This window comes from Triticum urartu, chromosome 2A (genome assembly GCF_056163025.1).
Source record: "Triticum urartu cultivar PI428250 chromosome 2A, HENAU_Tu73, whole genome shotgun sequence".
Taxonomy (NCBI): Eukaryota; Viridiplantae; Streptophyta; class Magnoliopsida; order Poales; family Poaceae; genus Triticum; species Triticum urartu.
In genome coordinates, this window is record NC_141874.1 from 57,454,080 (window position 1) to 57,464,961 (window position 10,882).

Consider the following 10,882-nt stretch of genomic DNA (forward strand, 5'->3'; position numbering starts at 1 on the left):
TGAAAAACATGTTCGAGAAATCATAAAATGTTTAGGAAATCATAATTTTTTCGCGGATTCAAAAAATGTTGGTGGTTTTGCAAAGCTGTTCGTGAATTATAAAAAATATTCATGATTTGGAAAAAATGGTTGGGAAATAAAATCATGTTCATGATTTTGAAAAAATGGCTGTGTATTCAAAATATATTCGGTAATCAGAAAAAATGTTCACAGAAATTTAAAATTTTAAAATTTATTCCCTAATTTTAAAAAAGCCTCATAGTTTCAAAAAATGTTTGTTGAGTAAAAAATTGCTCATGAATTCGAAAACTGTTCATGCATTTCAAAAAATGTTCGTAAACAAAAATAATGTTCATGAATTTTTTGAGTAAATCAAAATTTTCAAAAAAAGCTGGTCGATTCGAAAAACTGTCACCGATTCAAAAGTCTTTTATGTCCAGGATTTGATTGATTTTTTGAAAGTCTTTATATGTCTGGGCGTTGGGAGTAGTTAGTGGTCGATGAGATTTGTTTCTAAAGTTTTAAACATTCCCTTGCGCAACATAATGACAAATGTGGCGTGCAGTGGCAAGCTCACAGCCTGAGGATTTAGCACGCCGGACGCATTGTGATCACATAGACATCGCGACATCATCAGCGAGGGCAGGAAGAAAAATAAGTGGCAACATGGTGAGCCACCGTGTTAAAAAAAGACGCTTATATGTCAGGGTATTGAGTCATACTTATTTAGCTTGCGTATAATTTTTTGCTTCCCGTTGCAACGCACGGGCATATTTGCTAGTAATTTTTTTTATAGAGAGAGAAGTAGAGATGTAGATGTAGATAGATTTTTTTGAGGTAGATATAGATATGTTTTTTTAGGTAGATGTAGATGAGTTTTTTTTTTTTTGAGAAAACGGTTGATGCAGATAGATTTTTTTTGAGACAAACAGCTCATGGGTCATGGGCAAAAAGACTCTCGGCTCCTACTCTTAAACTGGACGAAACTTGCCTGCTCCTCCATCGTGTGCCTGTCCGTGCTTCTATCTACGTGGCTTGATTTGATTAGAACAAAATAAAGCCCGACCCCACCCTTTTAAAATCAGGAGAAGAGATGATTAAATTAAAAAGAAAAAAGAAAAAAAAACAACCATAAAATTAAGTGGGAGCATAAATGGAAGCACAAGAAGGGAGCTGGCAAGCCGAATCCAAATTTCTCAAACTGGCCCGTACGACCCATTCCCCTTGCAAACCGCGCGTACCCGGCGGAAACCAAATTACGATCTCGAACTTTCCCTCCCGGACCAAAGGCAACAAAATTCCCCCCTCTCCCCTCTCTCGTCCTCCCCATTCCAACCTCGCGCGCCGTCCCGTCCGCCGTCCCAATCCCAAATCCTCGAACCCTACCCGCCGTCCCGTCCCTCCGACCCGGACCCCCCTCCATGCTCCCGCACGACGGCGACGACGATGGCGTCGGCGACGGCGACGGCGACGACCGCCTCTTGGCGGGCGTCCGCTTCGCGCTCGTCGGCTTCGACCCCGCCTCCGAGTCCCAGGTGCGCCCGGCCGCCTCGACGCGGTTCCCACACTCCCCTTTTCGGTTCCGTTCTGGTTGGCCCGATTCGGCCCGTCTCACCGGATGAGGGCTCTGCGTTTGGCAGTACCGGTCCGAGATGGTGCGGCGCGGCGGCGCCGACGCCGGCGGGCACGGCGCGGCGGGGTGCACCCACGTCGTCGTCTTCGGCCTCGTCTACGTGAGTTTCCGCTTCCTCTGCTCTTCCAGTGGTTTCGTCGGGTGCGTTTCTCCTGTGGCTTAATACAGTTGTGCTTGTGCTTGAACCGAAATGTATGCAGGATGATCCAGTGTGCGTGGCGGCGCGGGAGGGCGGGAAGAAGGTTGTGAATGAGCTGTGGGTGGACGATAGCCTGGATGCCGGAGTGATTGCCGATGCCGACCGGGTCAGTTCTGCTACTGTACTAACTGTACCCGAATTAAGATGTGTGTTCTAAATAAGTTCAGCGAGCCGTTGTCTTAACCGAGTACCCTTTAGTTAGTCCCCTTTGAAGCTATCTTATTTCTGCTGATTAGTTGGTGACTTGAACTCCGTTTGATTTGATTAGGTATTGTATAAGCCAGTGAGAGATCTGGATGGCATACCGGGCAGTCAATCGCTGAACATTTGCCTGACAGGGTACCAAAAGAATGGGCGTGAAGACATCATGGTAATACTGCTGCTTTTATCTGTATACCTCCTAGCCTAGAGGTCTATGATTGTTAATTCATAAAGCCAATAACATATAGTATATGGACAATATCATTTTGTTATCGATCAGGACAGTTATGTTTCCTTCAGTTGATAGACTGATGATACTTGGTTTTTAAGTTTTGGTTCCTGGTTTGGATAGCTTATTGTCATACCTTTGATTCCAGCAAATTGTTTTTTGTTGTTGTGCCAAGTTTGCTGTTAGTTATATACACTTAAACAGCTGAATCAGTTTGCGAACACCAAACATGTTAGAAACCAACATTTCTTCTGCATAGCCAAGATTCAGAATGCTACCGACATAGATCCACCTTTAGCAGTTAACACATTTTCACCTCCTTCCTTGTAAGGACTTGTAGTTTCTCACACTTGGGTTTGAACGCTTCATTTTGTTTTTGGAGTTCTCATCCTAAAGCTGTAGCTGCTTAGGCAGCTTAGTCTTTTTTGTCAGTTTTTAGCTATGTTAGTTTAGCTTGGCTATTGCTTGTTCAAGTAATGGAAAGGGGATCCGCCCGGTTCAAAAAAAAAAAGCTTGGCTATTGCTGTTTGGTTTGGAGCTTTTGCACCATTTGGTTTGGTTTGTACTTGACGCCTTCTTTGATGTTAGTCTTCTAATATACAACGATGTGTGTTTGCGGAAACATGTTTCTGACCATTGATTTCACTACTGAATATAGAAAATGGTCACTTTAATGGGAGCACAGTTTTCTAAGCCTTTGATAGCACACAAAGTCACCCATCTCATTTGCTACAAATTTGAAGGTATGTTGTTTTCTTCATAAATTTCCATACAGTTTACACTTTTTACAGTTAGTGTTCACTCTCAGTTTTTCTCATCCCTTTTTCTATCAGGTGAGAAGTATGAACTTGCAAAAATGGTGAATATCAATCTTGTTAATCACCAATGGTTGGAAGATTGGTATGTGTATTTACTAACCAGTCTTGTAAATAAGTTATTGTGTCATGTCATGGTTATTTCTGCTGAAACACCAGATATGATTTTACTGCAGCTTAAAGGCCTGGGAAATTCTTCCAATTGATAATTATAACAGAAGGTGAGTGTGGCACCAAACCACCTTGCTATTCTCTTTAATGTTTCCCCCCTTTCATTTTAGCCATCGGGTTTATATGCCTGGTTAATTTTCTCATAAGAATATGCAATGTATATCATGCACTTCGTGGGTACTAAATCCAGTAATTTGGTCACTTATTTATGCAGTGGTTGGGAACAAGAGATGATGGAGGTACAAGTTCAGGACTCCGAAGATGAAGCAGAAGATGCTGGCAGAGGTTTATCTCACAGCAGAAGCATTGCCAGAAGTGTTTCTGTTACAGGGATCAGAATGGGAACTCATGTTGATCCTGATGTCCGCGCATCCGTTCACGGTATTACTGTCTCCCCTGGCAATACCGAGATTACTGAAGGAAGACACCTGGGCACTTCAGAACAGGGTAGTGAAGATGTATGCATAAGGCCCCTTGATGTTAGAGCTGACATACAAAGCACTCATAACACAAATGGTGTGACAAATTCTGCTGATCCTGAGGCACATGATTCTATCCTTCCTCCTATTAACTCCAGTGGCAATGAAAAGGCTCCTGGAGATCACATTACCAGAGATGAAACAAAAGATGGTGATAAAAGGCCACTTGCTGCTTCTACTCTCAACACAAATGGGCTCACAGATTGTGCTGATCATCTTGTACATCAAGCAACTATGGTATCACCTATTTCAGTAATCAACAAACACAACATTGATGGAGAATATTTGGACAATCCCTGTCAGTTCACTGGCAACAATGTTAGTTTACTAACATCTTCTGCAGAGAGTCTCTTGAAGAAAACATTGCACTCGTCACGTATGAGTGGAAACGTCAATCATAAGGATGATGGACCTGTAGCTGATCTTACTGCCAAAGTTGGTCAAGCAAACATAGAAGGAACTGCAGCCTTGCTTAAGGCTAATTTGGTATCACCTGGCAATTCTGCGTCGAAGACTACACCGATCTTAAGCTACTCCAGAAAGCGTTCTCGGAAGTCAGTTTCACCGGGAACTAATTTAAATTCGGTTGACCAAACAGCATCTCCCCAAAGTTTTGAGAGAAATACACCAAATGTCGAGTTTAATATCTCTGCATCAATGAAGAGCAATGATAAAATTAGCGAGCTTGCTGATGCCAAAAGCCTGAGAGACGAAGCAATAAAACATGTGAATAGACCAGACTCTGTAGTTGCTCAGACGAAGCGCAGGCTTTCTTCAGCCAGTCCAAAACTGCTAAATGGAGGCACAGACTCAGCAACTGGAACTGCAAATAGTCCTTTCTCAAGCAGGGGAATCGCATCTGATGCAGCAACAGTTTCTGATCTGGGGGAAAATTCCACTGGATCTCGACCCATTAAAGCTAATGGTAAAGTAAACAGTGATGTTATTGTGAACCTTACGGAGAGGCAGAAGTCTGACTCTTCTAGAAAGAAGCTGTTGAGCTATAGGAGGACTTCTTTGAAGCTTGCAAGGTCTTCTGAAGCAGAAAAACTTCCTGAAATTTTTGATAATGAGACGAAGGTAGAGTTACCAGCCAAAGCAAAGGAACTGACACAGCATGAAGCAGCAGCAGAGAAGGAACGTGCCATAAGCCCTTCTATTGAAGTTGAAAAAACAATTTCAAGTTTCTCTCGTCAAGATCAGAATGTAGCAGTGAGCAATGCATCACAGGCTAATAGCATTGAAGCGGTAGCTACGGACTCGCAGCATGACAAGGAGGTTTCTCATGCAACCATGGAAGCAGGTGCTAGGAAAGTATCGACTTCTAGAGTGAAGAACGCTGGTGCTAAGAGGCTTCGGAGTGCTACAAATGGTAGACTCCCATCATCTGCATGTTCTAAAAGTGAGTCCAAGTCTAAGCATGGTATCGAGGCAGTTCTTTCTCATGAAAACGTAGAAGCAGAAAAAGGAAATAATTGTACCAGTGTGAATGCTGCTGAATGTGGAACATCCTTTCCTGAAGAAATCCTGAGAAGTAGAGCAGACACAATTGCCAAGAACTCACTGAATGCCAACAGTGAGATGAATGATGTGCTAGCGGCTTCAAAGATGGAGTTTGCTAATGTGATTTCAAAGGGAAGTAACCCTGAAAAACTTCCAGGCGGCACAACTGATGATCAATTTCAAAGAGGTTCATCTGAGAAGGGGGCATATGCCATAGCAAGGAGTGCTGTTCCAGAAGTTTCCCAGCCTGCTGACGTAAAGATGGCTGATGCATCAACCGCTGATAAAGCCGAGGCAGTATCTTTAAAGTCGAATTTTTGTGATGCAGTTCCCCAAGCTTCCACTGAAAAGCTTTCAAGCACTGCAAGTGCTGATAATCATGAAACATGCGCTCCTGATAGAGTGCCAAAGAACAGAGTGCGCAAAGCAGTTGCGAAGAGGAAAATTTCTGCCACACAACAGTATGTATCTGGTAGTGAACCTTGCAACACTGGTGGTGTCTTCCCATCTGAAGCTGAAGTTGACACAATAAAGAGGGCTGCAGAGTGCTCCACAAATGCTGGCAAGGCAATGGCGGATAAGGATGTCCAGAGTGCTAATAAGGATGGTACAGCAAATGAAGTTGGATCATTTTGCAAAGGTTCCTTCAAGGACATATCGGAAGATGCGCAAAAAATAAAGCCGAGGAGCAGCAAAAAGAAAAAAGTTGCTGATGTGATGGATGGTTCTACTTACCATGAGAAGGAGAATGTACCATCCAAAGATGTGGAAAACACAAAGCCCAGGAGCAGCAGAAAGAAAAAAGTTGCAGATGCAATGGATGGTTTTACTGACCATAACATGGAGAATGTACCATCCAAAGATGTGCAAAACACAAAGCCGAGGAGCAGCAAAAAGAAAAAAGTTGCTGATGTGATGGATGGTTCTACTCACCATGAGAAGGAGAATGTACCATCCAATGCTAACCTCTCTCCTAAATCAAAATATGGAACTAGCTGTGTAAGTTCCAAATGTATCACAAAATCGGTACGGAATGGGAAAGATGTGCCTGGTGACCACAGTACAAGAGAAGGAAATGATTGCACAACCTTGGCCTTGTTGGAACCAACATGGTTTATTTTAAGCGGACATGGCTTACTGAGGAAGGATTATATGTCCATACTTAGACGCCTGAAGGGAAGAGTATGCAGGGGTTCACATCAGTGGTCTTTCCAAGCGACACATTTTATCGCACCTGAGCTCCGCAGAACCGAAAAATTCTTTGCAGCTGCTGCAGCTGGGAGGTAAATCTCTTGCCATATGAGCCGTTTCAGAGGCTTCATGTTTAGTTCTTTATACCTTGTTCTTGTTGCCTAGATTCTCGTACAAAAGAAAAGGCACATACAGTCATTTTACCCCCTTTTCTATTTCACAATATCTGAATGTTAGTTGCTTCTCTGAAATATTAGGTGGATACTCAAGTCTGATTACTTGAGTGCTTGCAATGAGGCTGGCAAATTTGTAGAGGAAGAACCATTTGAGTGGCATGGTGATGGCCCAAACAATGGCGACACGATAAGTTTGGATGCTCCAAGGAAATGGCGACAACTAAGGCAGCGCACTGGACATGGCGCCTTCCACGGGATGAAGATCATTATATATGGAGAGTGCATTTCTCCATCATTGGTAAGTTTGGACGCACACTTGTTTATCTGGTACGCATCCTTTGCAACTTTTTAATGCTGCTGCTCTATATATGCACTTCTATCAGATAAGCCTTCCATTTTCTCAACAGGACACGCTGAAGCGTGTAGTGAAGGCTGGCGATGGCACCATCTTAGCGACCTCCCCACCCTACACCCGGGTACTGAAACACGGCGCCAGTTTCGCGGTAGTATCTGCAGGCGTGCTGGGCACGGACGCGTGGGTCCAGGAGTTCGTGAGCCACGACATCCCCTGCATCAGCACGGACTACCTGGTGGAGTACGTGTGCAAGCCCGGCCACCCTCTGAACAAGCACGTCCTCTTCAACATGCACGACTTGGCAGACAGGTCCCTGCAGAAGCTAGAGCGTTCTCAGCAAGGTGAACTTGGCGGCGCCGGCACTGCAGAGGCGGCAGCTGGGGGAGGCGACCCCGAAATAAGCTGTTCTGCTTGCGGATCGAGCAACCAGGAAGGAGCCGTCATGTTGATCTGCAGCGGTAGCGGCGAGGGGAGCAAGGCTGGCTGCGGCGCTGGGATGCATGCCGATTGCCTGAACCCGCAGCCTGGAGCTAGAGCTGCTCTGGATGGTGACTGGTTGTGCCCCAAGTGCGACGACGGGCATGTGAAAGCGAAACCACCTCCTAGGAAGAAGGCCAAGAAAGGTGGCAGCAGATCAGGAAAGCCCAAGCGCAAATGACCATTCTGGCTCTGTTGCTGCTGTTTTATTTTTGGCAAGGACATTTGCTGCTGTGTTAATATACTATATGTAGCAACAGGTTTGCTATTTCACATCTAGATGTGAAATAGTTATCTCACATCTAATTTTCTAACCACACAATTACATCAAGATTCGTATTCTTTTGTCCTTTTTTCTTTTTGTTTCTTTAGCATTTTTTTTCTTTTGGTGTTGTTTCCACACGCGTTGCCCACGTGAGGAGACCCCGTAGTGGCATGTAGGCCGTTTTTTGTTTTTTCCTTGCCTTGTGGTCGTGGGTTGCAGCCATAAGTAATTTTTTATTTCCTTTTTTGTTTCTTTTTCTCTTTCCCCTTTTCTGTTTTAATTTTTTATTTATTTTGTTTCAAATTTGTAAACATTTAAATTCTGTAATTTTGTTATTTTCTTTTTTCACTTCAATTTTTTATTTTCTATTTTTTTAAAATTCATGAATTTTTTCATTGTTGTTAGTTGACTGTCCACCACCAAACAGAGGTGTTGTCATTTTTTTTGCCTCGGTTGCAAGACCACACTCGACTCGCTACTGTGGTTCGAGATTTTTTTTTTGTCCTTGTTGCAATACCACCCTTGACTTGCAACTAGCCTTTAAGGCCTCTTTTGGTTCATAGGATAGAATTATCACAGGAACAGGAATTTTGTAGGAAATGAGATGTCATGTATCTCAAATCCTATGAGTAGGAATAGGAAACGAGATGTCATTTGGTTGACACCAAAGGAATTTTTCCATTGAGTCTAGGTCATTTTTATTTTCTTATGAAATGTGGAGGATAGGAACCAATCCTATGTAGAAATAGGAATCTATTCCTATGAATCAAAGGGCTCTAAAGAAAAAAATCCTATAAAAATCCTATCCTCTAAAATTCCTATGAAATTCCTCCAAACCAAAGGAGGCCTAACATTTTTTGTCTCAGTTGCAAGTTCACCCTCGATTCACAACTGGGGCGTGGCCTTTTTTTTGTTCTAGTTGCTAGTCCACCATCGACTCGCAACTAGGGCCCGGTCTTTTTTTTTAGTTGATAGTCCAACCTCAACTCACTAGGGTTAACTTTTTTGTTCTAGTTGCAAGTCTATCATCAACCCGCAACTGGTCCCAACCTTTTTTGTACCAGTTGCAAGTCCACCCTTGACTCGCAACTGGGGTCTGACCTTTTTTGTGTCAGTTGCAACTCCACTCTCTGACTCGCAACGGGGTCCAACACTTATTTTGTCCTAGTTGCAAGTTCACCCTTGACTCGCAACCGGGCTCCGACCTTTTTTTGTCCCAGTTGCAAGTCCACCCTCAACTTGCAACTAGGCCCATAGTTTGTTGTTGTCCCAGTTGCAAATCCGCCCTTATCTCGCAATTTAGAATTCTTTTGTTTTCCATCTCAGTTGCAAGTTCACCCTCAACTTGCAACTCGTATCATTGTTTTATATAATTCCCTTAGTTGCAAGTCCACCCTCGACTCGCAACTAGGGCGCGACAATTTTTTTTGTTCCAGTTACAAGTCCATCCTTGACTCGCAACTGGGCTCTGACCTTTTTTTTATCCTAGTTACAAGTCCACCGTCAACTCGCAACTGGGCTCTGACCTTTTTTTTGTCCCAGTTGCAAGTCCACTGTCAACTCGCAAGTAGGCCCATAGTTTGTTGTTCCCAGTTATAATTCCACCCTCGACTCGTAATTAGGCACGTAATTTGTTTTATCCCAATTGTAATTAGGCACATAATTTGTGTTCAAAAAATATTCGACAATTCAAAATTGTTCATAATTTGCAAAAAGGGTTTCAATTAATTTAAAAATGTCTTCTAATCTCCACCCTGTACTGTGTTCTTAAACATTTCCCGTTTCATTAAATTGGTAGCATGTAATGGTTGGAGTGGTAGAAGACGTTGTTCCCGAGACTGAGGTCTCCAGTTCGATTCATGTGTCGGTTAGTGCGTTGTAGTTTTTTGGTAGCGCTCCAATCGGCCAAATTCCTGTGTTTGCGTTGTAGTTTTTTGGTAGCGCTCCAATCGGCCAAATTCCTGTGTTAGGTAGCGTGTCACTTGTAATTCTTTTTAGCGCTCCAATCGGCCAGCCCGATGAAAGAAAGAAAAAACAAATAAGAGAACAAAGCGGTGGGCTGGACTAGAACTTAATATTTCACATCTAGATGTAATATAGACAGACCCATGTAGCAATGATAGTGATGTGTGCCAATGTACAGACTTGTGTCACTCGGAGATTTGTATTGCAGACGCCTGCCGAGTTGTCATTCCAACTCAGATCCATTCAGCTCTGTACTAGGTTTGTGGATTATTTAGTGGTTTGATTGAACGCACACGGCAGAGTGTGGTACACCTAAACAACAATGCTTTTAATCTGTCATTTTACGCTGGGCTGTTGCAATAAGATCAGTGTCTACTTTCAAGCCAGACGGCAGAAGGCACACCGTACGTTCCTCTGGCTGTAATTTTCAAACAAGATGCCAACAATCATGCATTCAATTTTTCACAGAATGTGAGAAGCAGATCAAACTAAGCTCTCTGAAACCCAAACAGCAACATGAGGCAGCGGACCTGATGCAAGATCAACCGCTGATCTGGACGTGCACGCACCAGCTAGAGCTTGGCATGGAAGCAAGGACGCAGCAGCATCAAACCCCTGGCAAGTAATGCTTTTGCGCTGTATGAGCTTCTGCAAGAAAAGCGTGCGCCTAGCCTAAAGGCCTGTTCAGAATTTCAGCAGCTCCATGAAATTTCAGGAGTTATGGAGTCAGGAAATAGCTGCTCCGCAGTTTTCAACTGCAACTCCACCAACTCCGGGGGTGGAGTTGTGGAGTGAAGGTTCTCCAAACAGGGCCTAAGTTAAAGCGATGTAATCACTCCCGCTTCTTTTCTCAGGGGGCCGCCGCAGGCTTTGCGTTGCGGCGAGGCACGGATCTGAAATCTCATATGCCTTGCCGCTGGCTGGCTGGCCGCACCTGCAATCACCGGATCAGATCAAAGTGCACTCCATTTCTTCCGACGGGTAAAAGGCGCTTCGTCCATGCATGCGCAAGATCCTTTTCTTCCACCCGTAGTGTTGCACAACATGTTGTTCGCGACGTACGAACGAGAGAGTGATGGTGATGCATACTTGGTGAAAATCTACCTCTTAATCCATAATAAGTTACTAGCACATATGCCCGTGCATTACAATGGGAAAAATTTATGTTTTGTGCAAGCATAATGTCTCAAAGCACCAGATTCATTATGAAGAACATGCTGTAA

The 10,882-nt window shown here is 43.7% G+C and overlaps 1 protein-coding gene across 2 annotated transcripts; it reads left to right on the plus strand.

The window, feature by feature from the left end:
- Positions 1 to 1,267: 1,267 nt before the first annotated feature.
- Positions 1,268 to 8,042, plus strand: LOC125535525 (BRCT domain-containing protein At4g02110). 2 transcript variants are annotated; one of them, XM_087543062.1, is made up of 10 exons: positions 1,268 to 1,535; positions 1,641 to 1,733; positions 1,834 to 1,938; positions 2,101 to 2,202; positions 2,921 to 3,005; positions 3,096 to 3,162; positions 3,254 to 3,298; positions 3,463 to 6,513; positions 6,679 to 6,924; positions 7,005 to 7,147. In XM_087543062.1, the coding sequence occupies exons 1-10, from the start codon at positions 1,422 to 1,424 to the stop codon at positions 7,012 to 7,014; spliced, it is 3,918 nt and encodes a 1,305-aa protein (XP_087399188.1). In that variant the 5' UTR covers positions 1,268 to 1,421; the 3' UTR covers positions 7,015 to 7,147. The 2 variants fall into 2 exon arrangements, with proteins under 2 accessions (XP_087399188.1, XP_048554547.2); XM_048698590.2 differs by having other exon boundaries at positions 1,269 to 1,535; positions 6,679 to 6,895; positions 7,005 to 8,042.
- The last annotated feature ends 2,840 nt before the right edge of the window (positions 8,043 to 10,882 follow it).